Source organism: Salvelinus sp. IW2-2015, linkage group LG3 (genome assembly GCF_002910315.2).
Source record: "Salvelinus sp. IW2-2015 linkage group LG3, ASM291031v2, whole genome shotgun sequence".
NCBI lineage: Eukaryota > Metazoa > Chordata > Actinopteri > Salmoniformes > Salmonidae > Salvelinus > Salvelinus sp. IW2-2015.
In genome coordinates, this window is record NC_036840.1 from 5,750,413 (window position 1) to 5,770,889 (window position 20,477).

The window sequence follows — 20,477 nt, forward strand, 5'->3', positions numbered from 1 at the left end:
TGCTAACGTGCATGTGTGCATGTTTGTGTTCACAACACCCTCTTACCCAGCGGGTCGTTGGGCGTGCCCTTGAAGATGAGGCGGTAGGTGGTGAGGAAGATGGCCCCCTCGGCAGGGAGGAGGGGTGGACCCCCCAAGGCCCCCGTGGCCTCCTCCCGGCCGTCTGAGATCAGGTGCACCCGCATGCCGTCCATCACCAGCTCCTCTCCCGCCAGGAGAATGGGCCTCAGAAGCTTGGGCTGCAGCACGGAGAGAGGGAGGAGTGAAGGAGAGAAAAGGGGGAAGAGATTGTGAACAAGAAGAGAGAGGGAGGGCAGAGGAAGAAAAGGAAGAGGCAGATGTGGGGTAAAGAAACGAGAAGTTGATAATTGATGGAAGGAGAAGAGTACGCAGATTGAGTAGAGGGACAAGGTAGGTAAGGATGGGGGAAAGACAGTTGCTAGTGCTTTATGTCCAACAGAACTCAAATATATAAGCCATCCTTACATTGGTGGTTCTATATTTCAAATCAAATTCACCACAACAAATGGCACATGTCAATCCAGATCGCATGCAAAAGCACAAATGTATCACACGATTTGAAAACGGAGATATCAAAAGAGACATTTGATTGCGATTTGTTAATGTTACAAAACAAACGGTTTGCCTAAATCTCAATTGGCTGGTGGGATCTTGGCAAAGACATCCCTGATGCTCAACAAGTAAAACAAGTTGGATATGAAACTATTCAAATCTCTTAAGACTAGTATAATATAAACTGCAATTTTGAGTGGTTTAGGGCTTTCCCCTTCAAAAGAGGTAACATGTTTACAACCATTTGTATATTTTCTCAAATTTTTCTCACAAAATCATCTCACAGCATTCTTGGATGTATAGAGGTATTCAAAGTATGAAGAGCGGCAGGTCCAGTTTCTGTTAAAGACCAATTGAACATCTGGCTCAGAGCATGACGTAATATCCTGTGCCCAGCGACGCTGGAGAGGCCTACGCTGGGGCAACTACACCAAACAGAGCAGCTCAACTCATAATAGAACATTTGTTAAGGCACTCGTTTTGTAACCCATTTCATAATCTGTTGTGCAACTCCTAATGCCCTGGGTCCAGCTCATTGGGAGAGGATTTAACTGGAATTCATATGACATGAACGCTCATGCAGAAGAAAAAAAAGAGCATTCTGGGAGGTGGGATCAGGTCAAATGTGATGCGCTCTCTGAGGTATTATAAGATGGGATAAACACAGAAAACGCACAAAAGGTGAGATCCAATTGGACTGATATCTGATACAGGGCATCCCTGAGCTCTTGGTTGATGCATATGCTAGGACAATGCTTAGATGCAATTAACACAACAGACATGCCGAGCCAAGCTACTATCCCTCTCCAACTGCTGGCAGAAAACTCCACAGAACAACCAGAGCAAACTGCACCCTTCTGTCTGAAGGCACAAGAGTCAGTGACGTAGGCTATAGAGAACTACAACCCCCAGCATGCACTGCTCAGGCTGTAGTCATCTACCAGGTTCACGTTCAGTAGGCACCAACGGGAGAAAATGTACTGAAACAGGAAATCCACGTTAGTTAGGAAGTACCTCCTTTTCAAAACATTTTCTCCCATTTTAGTTCTAAATGAACGAGACCTCGGCTTCTGAGAGGGGAACTACATCAACCCAGCATGCACGGCTCAGGCGTAGTAGTGCGAGTCACACATGGTGCTGTCGCTGGGACAGACGTACCTGCCGTGGGCGTGGCACTGTGACACTGAGCAGGGATTGGTGGAGAGGGGGTTGAGCGGGGCTGGCCTGGGGCGGGGCTCTGCGTGGCTTTTGTCCAGCGTAATGTAAAATAAGGAATTGGTTACCTTTTGGATCGGTGGCAGTCGCTTACTCTCCCTGTGGACTGCATCCAGCGTCTCGATGTGCATCTGAACGATGTCTGTGGAACAACACAGGAGGGAGAGAGAGAAACTGATTAAAACGCTCTCCRAACACACAATTTGAACTCTAGAAAACCTGGGTCATATTCATTAGGGAACACAATAGCAAAACGCTTTGCAAAGGAAAACTAAAACAAGTGTTTCTTATTGGACAAGTTCAGGGAATCCTTCCCCGTCAGTCCGTTTTCTTCCATTTAGTGCCTAATGAATACAACCCTGATCTGTCAAGGAAAGTTCACAACATGAGCACCAAAAACACAAAATGGAGATTCCTACCTGGTATCATGGTGTGTAGTGCCTTGAGGTGCTCGTTGGTCACCCCACTCTCGTTACACACTTTGTCTACGAAGCGGTTGATAAATCGCACCACAGAGTTGGCCACGTCAGAGCTCTCAGCGTCCTCAAAGCCGCTCTCTGTGTCGTAGCTCTCCGCCATGCTGCCAGCAATGCTAAACAAAAACAACAAAGGCATCTTAGGAACGACCAATATGAGCTTGAACTTCAATGTTAAAGTCTTATCCCTAGGCATACGTTTGTTGCTGGTTCCACTGTAAGATGTTACAAAGCTGCCCACTGTTTGATAAGCTGTTTTTAACATGTCTGTTAGTGAGAAAGCTGTTGGGTATGTTTTTCTGTCTGTGTGTACACGTGTGTGCCTCGTTGTTGTTGTTGTGTGTGTGTGTGTGTGTGTGTGTGTGTGTGTGCGTGCGTCCCCCACCTGTTGGTATACCTGTTGGTGACGTAGCTGTTGCTAACACTCTCCACATCCCCTATCCCGGACCTGTTGAGCAGGCGGTTCTTGCTGGTGTCCAGGGGCAGCAGCAGGTAGGACATGCGGTTGGCGTAGTGGATGGCCTGGCTGAACACCGTGCTCTCCTCCTTCTGCACGCGCTCACTCTGCTGCTCCTTGCTGAGCGTGGGCCACAGCCTGCTCTGCTCTGACGCCAGCTCCAGAGCACCCAGCAGCTCCTGACCTCCTGCTGCTGGACCAGACTCCTGCTGACCGTGAGACTGGGGGGGTGGAAGAGGAAAGGTCAGATGGGGTCAATGTAAGGATGTACTCCAAGGACTAAGTACTATTATCAAGGAAAAGGCCTCGGTTATGTTTTTATTGCTGTGTTTGATACTAATACACAGGAGCATTAGCTTAAAAAAGGTCCTGCTTGTTCTGCTTGTTGTGTAATTGTAGGGTCTGTTCTTACAGAGGTGGACAGCTCCCCCCCGTCTGCCTCCAGATACAGGGCTCTGATGTGGTTCTGGACATCACTGTAGAACATGGCCTCCCAGAACTGCATGTTAGTCCACACCATGTGCTCCTGCACACAGCTGTAGGCAAACTGGGTGATGCCCGCGCCTAGTTTCTGCCAGACACAAACACACAAGGCCACACAGAAYCTTTAGAAACAGACCATTTTAAGCGCTACGAGGACAATGATTTGTTTCTTTTGTGTTGAATAAGGATTGTTTGTATTTGTAACTTACTCTGCAGAAGGCCGTGACCAGGGGAAGGAGGATGGCTGCAATACCGTGTTCATCCATGTGAGAGCAGTCCTGAGTAGGAGAATAGAGGTCAACATCGCCATACTCACAATGTCAGTCATGCAAACGCCACCGATTAGGCTCCATTATTCAGTGTATGATCTTATGAAAATATAAAGGCCTCCATTGCAGTGTAAAAATAAGTAGCATTGCACTGTTTAGAAAAGGTCCCGAGGAGTTAAAGTTATTGCTTTCAGAACTCCTTCAATACAGCCGTTCTATGTACTGAACCCGACTGTGTGCTGCGGTCTACAATAGAACTTTGTGTAGAAGAGAGATGTTTCTGTGGCGTCGGCATGTACCTGTAAGGTGCAGTTCATCATGCGGACGATGTAGTCAAACTGCTGGTCGTCCAGCACAGCTCGGTTCTGCAGGACGTGCTGGTTGAGCTCCTGGGTCAGACACACCCTGGCCGCCCGGCCCTTCAGCGCCCGCAGTACCGCTGGCATCAGCTGACGCAGCAGACACAGGACAACAATATTAGGAGATGGCAACTTTAGGAAGATATTTATGGTTAAGTGTTATGTGCAGGAACTTCATTTTGCTTTTATAAAAAATATATGTTTTCAAAAGATGAAATCACTATCATGTAGGTCAAACCTCTAAACTAGCTATGAATTGAGGTCAGCCGATTATGTTTTTTCATTGCCGATACCGATTATTGGAGGACCAAAAAAAGCCAATTTTTTAATATATATATATATTTGTATGACAATTACAACAATACTGAGAATGAACAATGACACTTATTTTAACTTAATATAATACATCAATAAATCAATTTAGTCTCAAATAAAAATAAAACATGCTCAATTTGGTTTAAATAATGCAAAACACAAAGTGTTGAGAAGAAAGTAAAAGTGCAATATGTGCCATGTAAAAAAGCTAACGTTTAAGTTCCTTGCTCAGAACATGAGAACATATGAAAGCTGGTGGTTCCTTTTAACATGAGTCTCAATATTCCCAGGTAAGACGTTTTAGGTTGTAGTTATTATAGGACTATTTCTCTATATACCATTTGTATTTCATATACCTTTGACTATTGGATGTTCTAATAAGTACTTTAGTATTGTCAGCCTAATCTCGGGAGTTGACAGGCTTGAGTCATAAACAGCGCAATGCTTGAAGCATTGCGAAGAGCTGCTGGCCAAACGCAGTAAAGTGCTGTTTGAATGAATGCTTACGAGCTGCTGCTGCCTACCACCGCTCAGTCAGACTGCTCTATCAAATCATAGACTTAATTATAATATAATAACACAGAAATACGAAGCCTGTAGGCATTAATTAAATATAATAACACAGAAATACGAGCCTTTAGGTCATTATATTGGTAAAATCCGGAAACTATCATTTTGAAAACAAAACGTTTATTCTTTCAGTGAGAATACGGAACCGTTCCGTATTTTATCTAACGGGTGGAATCCATGAGTCTAAATATTGCTGTACATTGCACAACCTTCAATGTTGTCATAATTACGTAAAATTCTGGCAAATTAGTTCGCAACGAGCCAGGCGGCCCAAACTGTAGCATATACCCTGACTCTGCATGCAATGAACGCAAGAGAAGTGACACAATTTCCCTAGTTTAATATTGCCCGCTAACATGAATTTCTTTTAACTTCTTCTTAATAGGGGGCGCTATTTTCACTTTGGAAAAAAATCGTGCCCAAATTAAACTGCCTTGTACTCTGTTCTAGATCATACAATATGCATATTATTATTACTATTGGATAGAAAACTCTGAAGTTTCTAAAACTGTTTGAATTATATCTGTGAGTAAAACAGAACTCATTTGGCAGCAAACTTCCAAACAGGAAGTGAAAATTCTGAAAATGGGGCTCTCAGGGCCTGCCTATTCAATTGCCTTATATTTATGGATCTGTATGCACTTCATACGCCTTCCACTAGATGTCAACAGGCAGTAGAATGTTGAATGGGGTGTCTAGCTTGATGTGAGACCGAATGAGAGCTTTTGGAGTGACAGGTCCGCTCTTTTGTCAGTATTCAACTGCGCACCAGGGAACCTCACATTGTCTTCTGAAATGCGTTCGGTATACACAACGAAATGCTCCGGCTCTGATTTTATTGGATACATATGAGAAAAACATCATAAAGTAGGATTTTTCAACCGAGTTTGGACCAGTTTATTCGACGTTTATTGGGACTTTTGGAATTTTTCGTTCCATGCGCAAAGATTTCTTGGACATGTGCCCTCCACATGGCTAGTTGCTAATTCGACAGAAGAAATAGACATTCTAAAACAAAACGATTTATTCTGGAACTAGGACTCCTTGCACAACATTCTGATGGAAGATCAACAAAGGTAAGAGAATATTTATGATGTTATTTCGTATTTTTGTGGTTWATGTTGGCTCCAACAAGGCYGAGAATTMTWGGGRGCTGTKTCACAATATTGCATGCTGTATGTTGTACTAAAGTTATTTWWAAAAATCTAACACAGCGGTTGCATTAAGAACCAGTGTATCTTTCATTTGCTGTACAACATGTATTTTTTAGTAAAGTTTATGATGAGTTCTTTGGTTAGATTACGTGACTGTCCAAAATATCTCCGGACAATTTGGTGCATCATGGCTACGTATTCACAATGTAAAACCAGGATTTGTACATCTAAATATGCACATTTTCGAACAAAACATAAATGTATTGTATAACATGATGTTATAAGACTGTCATCTGATGAAGTTGTTCAAGGTTAGTGATTAATTTTATCTCTATTTGTGGGTTTTGTGAAAGCTATGTTGGCGGTGAATAAATGGCGTTGTGTGTTTGGCTATTGTGGTGAGCTAATATAAATATATAGTGTTTTCGCTGTAAAACATTTTTAAAAAATGGAAATGATGGCTGGATTCACAAGATGTTTATCTTTCATTTGCTGTACTGGACTTGTGATTTCATGAAATTATATTATATGATAACCCTGTCGCGTTAGGCTAGGCTAGTCAGCTTTTTTGATGAGGATGATCCCGGATCGGGGAGAGAGAAGCGGTAGAGGTTAACTAAATATGTAGGTTTGAAAAAATATATACTTCTGTGTATTGATTTTGAGAAAGGCATTGATGTTTATGGTTAGGTACATTCGTGCAACGATTGTGCTTTTTTCGCAAATGCACTTTTGTTAAATCATCCCCCGTCTGGCGAAGTTGGCTGTCTTTGTTTGGAAGAAATAGTCTTCACACAGTTCGCAATGAGCCAGGCGGCCCAAACTGCTGCATATACCGACTCTGTTGCACAGAACACAGAGAGGTGACAATTTCCCTAGTTAAAAGAAATTCATGTTAGCAGGCAATATTAACTAAATATGCAGGTTTAAAAATATATACTTGTGTATTGATTTAAAGAAAGGCGTTGATGTTTATGGTTAGGTACACATTGGTGCAACGACAGTGCTTTTTTCCGCTATGCGCTTGTTAAATCACCCGTTTGGCGAAGTAGGCTGTGATTCAATGATAAATTAACAGGCACCGCATCGATTATATGCAACGCAGGACAAGCTAGATAAACTAGTAATATCATCAACCATGTGTAGTTAACTAGAGATTATGTTAAGATTTGTTTTTATAATTACGTTTAATGCTAGCTAGCACCTTACCTTGGCTCCTTGCGGAACTTGCATAACAGGTAGTCAGCCTGCCACGCAGCTCCCTCGTGGAGTGCAATGTAATCAGCCATGATCGGTGTTCAAAAATGCGATTATCGATTGTTATGAAAACTTGAAATCGGCCCTAATTAATCGGCCATTCCAATTAATCGGTCGACCTCTACTATGAATCAGCTATAAATTGTTAACAGTTTCAAAGAACTTATTATTCTAAAATGGCAGAGCAACGGATATGCTGTTGTGGCCTTGTCTCTCACCTTCTTGGCCTCCAGCATCTTGTTGTCAAATATGTAGGTAATGCAGTTCCTGACCACCTCCAGCCTGCGAGCYCTGTTAGCCAGGACATGACCATGCCTGTCCACAATGTCTCCTGGAGGAACACCACGAATCAGTGGTTATTACATCACACTCATCAGTCTACACTGAAGCTACACTGAATCCATCTCAATTAAACCCATGCTGAGAAATAGATGGGTCACACAGAGGTCGTCCTAACACAGTGGACTGTCGGGTGGACTGTCGGGTGGACTGGAGGACTGTCGGGTGGACTGTCGGGTGGACCCGACACACTCATCAGTCTACGCTGAAGCTACACTGAATCCAGCTCAATTAAACCCATGCTGAGAGATAGGATGACCTCTATGTGACCCATCTAACACAGTGGACTGTCTGGAGGCTTGTCGGGTGGCCTGTATCAGCCTCTTTACACCAGACATCAAGCCAATCCATCAGACACAATCTCATGTTGGCATCTCTGCTAACTTCTAACCCACAACCCAATAGGAATGTCTGCATCAGTCTTTCAACKGTCCATTCACTCCACTACTTAATCCCACCATCTCATGCCTAGCCCGCTCAGCCCACACTATCCTTTCCCACCCAGCCTGGCACACTCACCCAGTGGGGGTCCGGAGGGCACCATGCCATTGAGCTCGGGCTTCACCACGGGCGGGGCGGTTTTGAGCTTGGCGGCGGCGTGGTCGATGAAGAGCTGGACTGTGACGTCGTCCAGCGGAGGGAAGATGGCCAAGTTCTTGGGGTCATTGTGACCAGGGCTCTCAGCTGGCCGCTGCACCTTATGCATGGCCACGGCAGGGTATGGGTTCTCCTGATGGGGGGGAGAATAAAAGGTGAGCGACCATAAAGGTGTAGGGGGAGAAAGGGCAAAGAAAATAGGTAAGTGGTCGCCTGTTATTTTAGTTACTACATTACATACAGATGGAGGATCTTAATTTGACCTATATTGTCACAGCAACAGGATTTGAACGCTTAGTCCATAATGTTACTTCATCAGTGGTTAGGCTATTAGCTGGCCAAAAATAGGCTACATGAAAAGTGCAATCGGACAATTCCATGTCAGCATGGCCCAAAAATATTTTTGGTATGTCAGATTGTTCATAGAAACTTTATTGGGAGGAAGGATGGTTGATACTCTTTGTACATTGTAACACAAACCATTTCGAGAAAATAATGAAAGTGAAAATTTCAGTCCCTTTTCAAACCTGTACATGTCTCCCCTGTAAGACCCAATGATCCGTGGACCGTATATGGATACAGATTAGCTCTTGGTGTCATTATACTCCTTATAGTGTTCTCTAAAATATGGAATATCGATACTTTCTGAAATACAATTTTACACAATTTATTCAAAATTTTTAGACATCGTTTAAAACAATTTACTCCACAAGCAATTTTACCTCCCCAAAAATTAGGCACTGAACAAATTTCAGGTCTGCTGAGCACAAACGTTGTGTAAATTCTGTGCAACTTCTGGCACGCGTTTACTGTGAACACTCAGGCTGTACCCGCTTTAAGTTACCGTTTTAACAGTGGCCAAGTAAGCTACTGTGGCTATTTGATCATATGTAGGCKTATCAGAGTGGCCTACCATTAAAAAAAACTATGGAGAAAATGCATCCCATAACATTTTAACATGGAAATAGCTGTTCTATCATTCAGCCAACAATAGCAGCTAATGTGTGGTGTTCAATGTAGGCCTACATTCCATGAGACTTTTGAAAAAAACATGTAGGGATTTCCATTAACCTGTTTATGCACTTGTCCTTCAGACAAGGAGGTGACTGAAAATGTCGTGTTTGATACAAAATAAAATGTATTATTATTCCCATACCATTATTACACAGAATAAAGACAAATTATGCTACCCTCTGCCTTAGCTAATTCAAGCCTGTCTCAAAATACAACACTGCCCCTTTAAGAAAAAAAGCTCTTCACCTGACTTGCTTTTCAAAGATGGCTAGAAATGCACCCATTTTGTGCTCTTGTAGGAAGCAACCACTCCCCCATTGCTGACTAGAAATGTGCTAATAACTCACTTAATAGCCAAGAATATGAACAAATGTACACAAGCGTATCTGCTCACAACCACTCATGCTGTAAACACAGTCCAGTTCAAAGGGAACAGCACAGATCCATATATGGCAATGATCTATTTGCATATAGGGATACTGCAGCTCTGATTGGTTATGGCGCACCAGTCTGTGTAGAGTATGGGCCTGACTTGTTGATAGTGTTAACTAAAAGGGGAAACCAGGAAGTTGACTGAAGTTCAATCTCGTGCTTCTCTGCGCGAGCTGATATTTCTTCTGCGCGGCAGTCCCGGGAAGCTGCGCACCTGCGCACGAGCGGAGCATAGAGGGAACATTGTCTACAAGTACATCAAATTTCCAGAGTGGGCTCTCTGCTAATTTTAAAGTTATGATACATTTTATGAGCACCACCAACACAGTGAATGGGAAAATAAATTCCCTCTGCTGGTGATTTGCTAAATGTACAATCCTACATGGGGCTGTGATCGGTTAATGACCTATTATGTCAATCGCTATGTACAAAATGGATAATTTCTTCAAAAGCGGCAGAGAGACCACACTGGAAACTTGCCGTGTTTTAAGAGTATAGTTCCAAACAATGTCTTAAAATAAACAAAATCAAAAAGGATACTTTTGAGATATGAATAGTAGTTTTAATGTTGAATAAAGTAATGTTTTTTTTTTTTTTTTTTAGAATCAAGACATACCCCATATTTTAGAGCACACTATAAGGAGTATAATGACACCAATAATGACACCAAGAAGTTCACAGATCATAGGGTCTTACAGGAGGCAGGTTTAGGTCTAAAAAGGGCCTAAAACGGCTACTTTCATCATGATTTTCCCAAAAAACTATCTGTGATACCAAAAATATTATTGGGCCATGCTGGCGTGAAAATCAGCCTATACTGTTAAAATAACCACGTTTGTTTGGGTTTTCAGTGAATTTGACATAAATCACAAAGCTCATAAGCATAAATTCTCAACAACAAAAGGGTGATAAGATTATGATCCTACATCTGTAAATAAAATCAATAAATATGTTTTTCTTTTTTTTTTATGGACAACATACGTTTTTGAAGAGCTGCTCGGCTAGCTCCTTGATATGGTTCATGACTTTGTGAGGACTGCACTCCTCCTGGCGAATACGCTCCACCTGATTGGCTATCAGCTGTAGACACAGGAAAAGAAAAACATAAGTTAGAATGCTTTTTCCTTCACATCTTTACCACTGATTGGGGAGGTGTGTGTGGGGGGGGTGCTCACGTCATCGAACAGGTCTGTGGGTCTGTAAGGTGGCCCTCTCTCCGATATGAACCCAGCGAACGCCATACCGTCAAGAACCTTCATCAGGAAGTCATCCTCAGTCAGAGCCCTCTGGCCCAGGAACGCAGCCTGGAGGAACACACACACTCTCATCAGTCCTGAGATTCTTGTTCCACTCTTCCTTTCTAAGTGTTAGACTCAAAACAGTTCGCAGGTCTGTTTAGAGCTAAATGTTTTTCTCCTCCAGGCAGACATTAAAGTGATATATTCCATTGTGTTCATAAAGACCGTAGTTAGTTSCAGGCTTGTATGAACACAACGTAATATATCACCTTAAGAATTAAGTTCAGAGAGGTAGAAGGTGATGTGTACCTTATGGAAGCGGATGACTGGTTCAGGGTGGATCCGGATGATGTGCAAACACCAGCGATAGCCATGGAACAGCTGGCCGAACAGCCACAGAAACACCGCCCGGATCTCCTTATCCTGCAAAACACAGACAGGGAATTATAACATACTGAGGGGTAAGTATGGGACAGCTGGACAGTAAGCCTGGGAAAGCTCAGAAATCCAGAGATCTTGCTGCAGCATTGCCCCAAACAAAGGGACAGGGACTTTCTCACATTTGAGTCATTTAGCAGACGTTCTTATCCAGAGCGACGTGCAATTTGATTCATACTTTTTCCAAACACACCTTCCACCGAGGATAGAAGGGCTCTACATTACCTGGATCTTGAGTGTGGAGGGTTGTGTGGAGGAAGGGGGGAAGGCATGGTCAGCTATCTCCAGCTCTGGGTCCAACACCTACAAACGCAACAAGATGGCAGGAATCACCTTACAATAACATGGACAGAAATATCATCTAACAGCATTCTCATTACATCCGTTTAGTTCATCAATATTATTCAGTACATAAATCCTACAGCAGCTGCTGCTATATTTTGSCTTTCGGACACTGCTTCATCGGGTACCATAAATTACAATATGCTGTCAGAAGCTTTTAAGAAGATGAGAATTCTAGGAAGCCCCTCTCATAAATGAGACATGTGGCTTCAGACTAAGCAGCAAATACCCATTAACTAAATTAGCTGCAGCATCTCCTATTCACAGTCCTATTTATATTTGGGGATGGTGAGATGAATTAATTCAGCTAATCGCTGAGAGCAGCAGACTACCTGATAAGCCCACACCCAACGGTTGCTGCCCAACTATCTCTAGAAGCATCACAGCAACAACCTTCACCCACCACCCCCACTGCACTCCACCAACCCCCACCACCCACATAACTTTTCCAGATGATTAAACAAATTAATTATCCTTCCAGTTGCAAAAGCTATCGCTTTTCATGCTCCGCAATTATCCTCTCTGTGCTGGTCTGGGTGAAGGTCACTTAGACTCAGGCCTGTTATGTTACGTGAGCCAGGCTGGGAGGCGGAGGCTGGGACTGGGGAAATGTGTCCCTCCCTGACAGCGCAGGTCAGAACCCATCCAGACTGACAGGGCCATGGGTCCTGGGGCTGGCGCCACACAGACTGACAGTGCAGACAGACAAATGCAGGGTGGAATGGACCCCACGATCACACACACGCACACTGTGCTTCATTGGTTATGGAAGGAAGCATGTGTGCATACACATCAATAAAACACTTTGCGTTCATGTGACTAGGAGACAGAGGACTAGCACTTCCAGTGAAATTCTCCCTGCATTACAGGGCTCTGGTCTCATTCCAGCCACGCAGGGTCACCGGGCCAGCACTACAAGTCTCTATGGCCCACACAGGTTATAGGACAGAGGGGGACAGGGGGAAGAAAAGAAAGGAGGAAAGAACAGAGGGAAGAGGGAGAGGCCTGTATATTGTATTGTAGAATGGTCAGGTCCCATCACAGGACTGGTTGTTCTGAGATGGAACAATTTTACAGTCRCTATTACTCACCAGAGCAGGTATTAGCTGGTACCTAGCTCTTTCTACTGTGTTGTTCATCAAACACCAAGGAATGTTTAAACATGATAATGACGGTCAATGGAAAAGTATACCGGTTTAGGAGCAGGTCCTTTTCAATGTAACTCTGACCAAGAGGACACAATAACAGCCTATCCCAGTCTCATTCTCRCTTTTGCCTTTTCTTGCTTTCCCTCTCCCTCACTTATGTCCCTCCCTCCTCTCCAGTCTAGCCGTAACAGATTGGCTAGTAACCGTGCAGATTGAGTATGGCTCATGTTTCATGCCCTCCAGCCAATAGAGATCATAGAGACCGGCCTGAGATAAAGCCCATTGGCCTCAGACAGACAGCCTTGGAGAGTTACAAAAGCATAAACACTGTATACTGTCACACGTACTAAGATATAATTCACCTAGGACGTGTGTCAGAAAACAACCCAAATTGGATTTCATTTATAACAGTTAAGAAAAGTGCCAAAAAACTAATGAAGTATGCATTTTGAGAAGTTCCGCGCAATGTCTGTCTGGCAATATTCTGAGCAATCTACGCAAGTCCATATCAAATGTTCCTTCATATTACAACATACAACTTGACTCTTATCCTGATAAAGAAATGAGGGGAGGAAGACATTTTTATCGAGGGAATAATATGTTCCCAAATATTTCTCATGTGGGACAGCATGTCAGATTCTATAATTCATCTTCTCCCTCTGGTCCAACTCTGATAACACAAACACACACTGTTTGGGCTGTGGGAATCAATGCCAATGTCATACAGGCAAACAAACTCCTCTTTTGGCTGCAGATTGTAGTATCATTTCATTAATTGAAGATGGGAAGATCCATTTCATAATTCTTTATCGGACTATTGTGTATTACAGTAAACTCTGCACATTACAGTAAACTCTGCACGTGGCAACTCATATCAATTGTGAAAATAAAAACAGACATATCCTCATGAACAGTTCATGACTGCATTGTTTTTAAAGTTGTGACTCATGGGTAATTTCAATATTGAAAAATATTATATTGTTTTATAGGGGTGTGTAATGGTAGTTCCGATATCTTACAATTAGAATTTAAGATTGTAATTTCCCACAAACGCATGATTGTTTACAATATCAACGAGAATCATTCAATAAATCAAATCTGCCACCATTTGTTTGTTGTAGCTATTGATGGGAAAGCTATGGCATGGCTCTCCTCTACTCCACATAGGAACAAATGCTTAAGCCAGCCGGAAGATACCAACGATAGGCAGGCCCAGTCAGGAAATCAGATTTGTTTTACATAACATGGATCTTATCTGAACAAGAGGAATTTCCAAGACTGTGCTGGCAGTGAGAAGCTCGATTACAATAAGGAACTTGATCTTATTTAGAAAAGGAGTTGGTTCAGAAGTAGTAAATCAACATCTCAATGTGGTGCTGTGGTTAAACCACTATAGGTGTACATGGTTCAGAGTAATGCATAGTGGGAGTCCCTGTGTTGCATTAATGTGCTGTACTGGTATTGGTGACTGATGTAGCTGTATGAAGTGAAGGTGTCGAAGTCTGAAGGGTGTTGCGGTGGGGTGTGAGTGTTGTCGTCATGGTGGTTACCATGGAGAGGGCGGTCTGGGTCTGCTGCAAGAGGGGGTCAGGGAGCAAGGAGATGTGGACACACTCCGGGATGGTCACCGTGCCTCCGTCCAGGTCAGCGATGATCACGTCCAACTGTAGAACAACACACACAGACGGCTCAGTCACAAGATCAATCAAAGATATCGCACTAAGTGCGTGCTGATTGATAACAGTAGTGACTGACAGAGCCACAGACACACACAAACGCTTGTCAACAGCTGTTCATTACAGCACTTTACCTACTGCAGCAGTGAAATGTACCTTTCACCAGGTACATTTTAAGGGGTGAGAAGCGATAACCTCTCACCCCTTACACTCCATCATCAAATCGATCTATCAGAGCCATGTGACAGTTTCGTATACTATATTATACAGACAGGCGGTCTGTTGTTAAAGTCATTACATAACAAAGCATGGCGAGGGACCACATGTAGTTTAACACACTAACCTAGACCTCAGAAACATGACACTATAATGACTGTCTTTTCATAGTCCTAGTCCCAATCTGAAATGTATTTAGTGCCTAGCCCACTACTGCTATTTTACCTGCCATCATTCTAAAATGTACCTTGTTTTTATTGAATATCCTTTTGTATTATTTTTTCCTCAGAGCTTTGAGATAACTGATGAAAAGCGATATACAAAATAAATATATTATTAGTATTATTCATCTTAATCATTAGTTTGTCCTTAATAACAAAGGAAACACTTTCAAAGTCTTCCAACATTCCACTGAATATAGAATGAAGATATTTAATTTACATGTCAGGTATATTGCTAATGTGCCTTGGCATGGGTTACAAAGACCGTTGTGTTAGTACTGAGAGATATTTAAGCTAAAAGAGGTTTCAGATGGCTAAAACACAGCAGGTCTGGGTTGTTGAGTGAGATTAATTATAGATAAGGAAGGAAGGCCAGAGAACTGACAAACGCATATCTAGTAATCAAGATCGTACTACAGGCTGTCAAAGTATGGGGGGGCAACACAGAATGGAGACGGTCTTTACTGGCATCAGATAGGCTTTACAGATGCATACACTGACGGAATATATAAACATTACATCGAAAATAAATCAAAAGAAGTATTGTAGATTGGAACATACGGTCATGCTACCCACAAGTTCCTGGGTCTCGGAACGGAAGAAAGAATTGACCCCGATGATGAAAGGCGTGGGCGTGCTCAGCACCTCCAGGAGTTTTCCCGGCAGGATGGGGACGTACGTAAAACTGACGGGAGGGAAAACAAGAGGACATCAGATTTACAAGCAATCAGATTAGGAGATGATATGATAAGTGTGAGGAAATCATAAAATTCCCAAAACAGACCAATATCTTGTTAATCAAATCCCTGTAAATTCCCTATATTAAAGACATCTATGAACCTATTTACAATGAAAAACACACACACACACACACACACACACCTGTATTTGAGGGGGAACATGATGGCCAGTAGTGCTCTGCAGGCGTCTGTTAGTCTCTGGTAGCTGCTGGACAGGAACAGGATTTTGTGTTCCGTCAGAGCAGCACAGAACAGATACAGGACGTTCACTATACCTGAGAGAAACAACATAAGAGGTACAGTATTCACTTTACCTGCAGGGAAAGACGCGTGACTGCGTGGATTGTAAAGAATCAAACGTATATCTTCGAACAAATGATCAAGCATGCAGGCATGAAGACTGACATATCTAGCACACAAAACCTCCAAAAGACCGAGCAAAAACCCAGCTGTTCAAATTTTGTTGATAATTTAGTACAAAATAAACAAAACTGAAATACCTTATTTACACAAGTACTCAGACCGCTTATAGCGTATGAGACTCACAAAAGATTGAGCTCAGGCGCAGTCCTGTTTCCATGGATTCATCCTTGAGAATATTTCTACAACTTGGTGCCACGCTGTGGTAAATTCATTATTGGACATCGATTTTAGGGCGGCAAGGTAGCCGTGGTGTTTACAAGCGTGGGTCCAGTACCGAAGACGATTACTAGATCGACTCCCCGAGCTGACAAGGTAAAAAAACTGTCATTCTGCCCTGAAGCAAGAGTTAGAGCCCCACTGTTCCTAGGACGTCATTGAAAATGTAATGTTTTTCGTTAACTGGACTTGCCTAGTTAAATAAAGGGTTAAATAAAATAAAACAATTGGGAAAAGGCACACACCTGACAGTGCAGTGTCAGAGCCAAAACCGAAGCATGAGGTTGAAGAAATTATTACTTAGAGGCTCAGAGACGGATGTGTGTCGAGGCACAGATCTGGGGAAGGGTACAAAAAATTGTCTGCTGATTTAAAGGTCCCCAAGAACAGTGACCTCCATCATTCTTAAATGAAAATACGTTTGGAACCACCCAGACCCTTCCTAGACCTGGCAGCAAAGCAAACCTGAGCAATCGGGGGGGGGGGGGCGGGGTGCTTGATGGTCACTTGAAGAGCTCCAGAGTCCCTCTGTGGAGATGGGAGAACCTTCCAGAAGGACAACCATCTCTGCAGCACCTCACCAATAAGGCCTTTATGGTAGAGTGGCCAGACATAAGCCACTCCTCAGGAAAAGGCACATGACAGCCCGCTTGGAGTTTGAAAAAAGGCACCTAAKGGACTCTGACCATGAGAAACAAGATTCTCTGGTCTGATGAAACCAAGATTGAACTCTTTGGCCTGAATAACAAGCGTCACGTCTGGAGGAAACCTGGCACCATCCCTTCGGTGAAGCATGGTGGTGGCAGCATCATGCTGTGGGGATGTTTTTCAGCGGCAGGGACTGGGAGACAAGTCAGGATCGAGGCAAAGATGAACGGAGTAAAGTACAGAGAGATCATTGATGAAAATCTGCTCCAGGGCGCTCAGGATCTCAGACTGGGGCGAAGGTTAACCTTCCAACAGGACAACGACCCTAAGGAGACAGCCAAGACAATGCAGGAGTGGCTTCGGGACAAGTCTCTAAATGTCGTTGAGTGGCCCAGCCAGAGCCCGGACGAACATCTCAGGAGAGACGTGAAAATAGCTGTGCAGTGACACTCCCCATCCAACCTGACAGAGCTTGAGAGGATCTACAGAGAAGAATGGGAGAAACTCCACAAATACAGGTGTGCCAAGCTTGTAGTGTCATTCCCAAGAAGACTTGAGGCTGTAATCGCTGCCAAAGTTSCTTCAACAAAGTACTGAGTAAAGGGTCTGAATACTTATACAAATGAGATATTACATTTACATATTGTTTGGGGCCAAAATTTCTGAAAAGCTGTTTTTGCTGTGTCATTATGGGGTATTGTGTGTAGATTGATGAGGGGAAAAAACGATTAAATACATTTTTGAATGAGGCTGTAATGTAACAAAATGTGGAAAAAGTAAAGGGTTCTGAATACTTTCCAAATGCACTGTGTGTGTGTGTGTGTGTGAGATATATATATATATATATATATATAGTTTTGGGTCACTTAGAAATGTCCTTGTTTTTGAAAGAAAAGCAAATTTTTGGTCCATTAAAATAACATCAAATTGATCAGCTGTAAATGACTATTGTAGCTGTAAACGTCAACAGTGAAGAGGCTACTCCAGGATGCTGGCAGAGTTCCTCTGTGCAAAAGAACACAGGCACTGGACATCTTAATCTTTTATTTTTATTAGCCAGTCTGAGATATTGCTTTTTCTTTGCATCTCTGCCTAGAAAGCAAGCATCACGAAGTCGCCTCTTCACTGCATTGAGACTGGTGTTTTGCGGGTACTATTTAATGAAGCTGCCAGTTGAGGACTTGTGAGGTGTCTGTTTCTCAAACTAGACACTCTAATGTACTAATGTCCTCTAACTCAGTTGTGCACCGGGGCCTCCCACTCTTTCTATTCTGGTTAGAGACAGTTTGCGCTGTTCTGTGAAGGGAGTCGTTCACTGCGTTGTACGAGATCTTCAGTTTCTTGGTCATTTCTCGCATGGAATAGCCTTAATTTCTCAGAACAAGAATAGACTGACAAGTTTCATAAGAAATTATTTTGTTTCCGGCCATTTTGAGCCTGTAATRGAACCCACAAACGCTGATGCTCCAGATACTCAACAAGTCTAAAAAAGGCCAGTTTTATTGCTTCTTTAAATCAGCACCCCAGTTTTTAGCTGTGCTAACATTATTGGAAAAGGGTTTTCTAATGATCAATTAGCCTTATAAAATGATACATTTGGATTAGCTAACACAACGTGCCATTGGAACACAGGAGTGATGGTTGCTGATAATGGGCCTCCGTACACCTATGTAGATATTCCATTTATTTTATTTTATTATTATTTTATTTTTTTAAATCAGACGTTTCTAGCTACAATAGTCATTTACAACATTAGCAATGCCTACACTGTATATCTGATCAATTTGATGTTATTTTAATGGCCCCCAAAAAATTGCTTTTCTTTCWAAAACAAGGACATTTCTAAGTGACCCCAAACTTTTGAACGGTAGTATAGACATATACACACACTTCTTCCTTTTCCACTAACTCATATCAAATATAGGCCTGTGATTTGCATTCATTAAGCAATTCAACAATTGGTGAAGGTATTCTCTCAAAGGAACATTGTACTTTGATTGGTCCATATCACTGATCATAAAGTGCCCCATCGGTCCAGGGCTGAATAAACTGCATTGTGATTTGCCGTACCAAGCTGTCTAAAGAGATGGGCTACGCTGCTGCCGCTGACAGGGAGGGAGTCGTTGATYGGYGTCTGGATGACCTGTCGATCACCCGCACCCAATGTTATAGTCCTCTAGAGAGACAAAGAGAGAGAAAAAGAGAGAGAAAGAGGGACYCATGGAAAAAGAGAACAGATCATGTGAACGCCCTTTCTTGGAAAAAAGGGGATTAGCAACAATCAGCACAATCACAGAGGTATCGAGGAGAGGAGAAATCACAGATGGGGAGAATCACAGGGGTTTAGCAGGTACATTAGAACTCCACAGTAACCYGCCATTCACAGCTGAACAGGAGAGAACTGACCTATGCTGATCTGAGAAACCCATAGAAATGGGCCTTTATGGGAGTCAAATACCAAATTGTCCATTCAGAGACATTTCCATTGTGTTTTGAGTATGGAAAGGGCAGAGTTCATACGTTTAAAGGATTTCGGGGGTCTTAACATTTGAAATGTCTTATTGGTTTAGTGTCTTATTGGTTTAGTGTTACTGGATAGTTCTTACGGCCATGTGACGCAGAAGGGAAGTGAAAGAGAATGATTGATTTTTGTTGTTGATTGTAACATTCATGAAACATCTGATCTTAGCCATGTAAACTTCACATTGCAGCGCATTCATTACATTTATAGCTCAAGAGAGTTGTAGTAGTTGTTGTAAGATATAAATTGCCATAATTTGTAAGTGTGATCTTTATGTTGCATGAAATTTCAATGACCGTTTTGGATTTTTAAGTATTCGCAAGACCGAAAAAGCCTGTTAGCCGACATGAGTTAAGGCATAATTTGCACAGTATGATTAGCACAGTAAGTCTCGCCTGCAAATGAAGACAGATTGCAAAAAGTTGCATACAGGACAGGTAGCACAAGGTCAAAGAAMGCATCCAATACATCACATAGAAACACAACCACAGCAGCCTCTAGGACAGACATCACATAGTAATACAACAGAATACACAGAAACAACTGGAACTACCTACAGAGGCTGTATACCACATTTGACAAGTAGGAATMAAAATTATTTTAAGTACAGAAATTCATCGAAAATACAGGCGTTTCAAATAAACTCCAGAAGCAGGAACCTACTGCAGCCAAATCTTCATCTCAAAGTACATAAAATACAGGGCCAAGGTATATCTGTGTATAGCTGAGAAGGAATGGTCGGCGTTAGCTCATGCGCTCTACAGCAGCAGCAGCAATGAGAACACAGTGACCCAACTGTTGATCACCATTTTCACAGTCACTCACCTGGTCAACAACAAATTAGATATCGTAGAATTTTTCCAGGCTACCAATAACAGATTGTAAAAGGATCAGCCATTGGGTAACAGATTGAGCCTTATCAAAGTGATTTGATTGGTTTTCCCTTGAGAGGGTCTACATTTTGACTGGCAGAGGAGGAGAGGAGGATGGGCTGAGAGAGGTATGTGAGTTACAAAGTCATAGGAGGATCCCGACAGAATTAGGGAAAGCTAGGAGCTGATTGGTTGAAAGGAGAATAAAGTAGTCAGGAGACGGCATGACCAAGCTCTCCTCTCTCTTCCTCCTGGCCCGGCTACACAA

At 42.7% G+C, this 20,477-nt stretch overlaps 1 protein-coding gene across 1 annotated transcript in view; it reads right to left on the minus strand.

Annotated features, from left to right (window-relative positions):
- Positions 1–20,477, minus strand: part of sbf1 (SET binding factor 1) — a 78,297-nt gene that overhangs the window by 15,250 nt on the left and 42,570 nt on the right. The window contains 17 exon segments of the mRNA XM_070434212.1: positions 47–239; positions 1,857–1,930; positions 2,208–2,380; positions 2,662–2,942; positions 3,134–3,292; positions 3,414–3,482; positions 3,773–3,922; positions 7,347–7,459; positions 7,987–8,197; positions 10,492–10,590; positions 10,686–10,814; positions 11,058–11,171; positions 11,412–11,489; positions 14,227–14,340; positions 15,351–15,474; positions 15,672–15,804; positions 18,887–18,992. Of these exon segments, the coding sequence (XP_070290313.1) occupies positions 47–239; positions 1,857–1,930; positions 2,208–2,380; positions 2,662–2,942; positions 3,134–3,292; positions 3,414–3,482; positions 3,773–3,922; positions 7,347–7,459; positions 7,987–8,197; positions 10,492–10,590; positions 10,686–10,814; positions 11,058–11,171; positions 11,412–11,489; positions 14,227–14,340; positions 15,351–15,474; positions 15,672–15,804; positions 18,887–18,992 (2,320 nt within the window).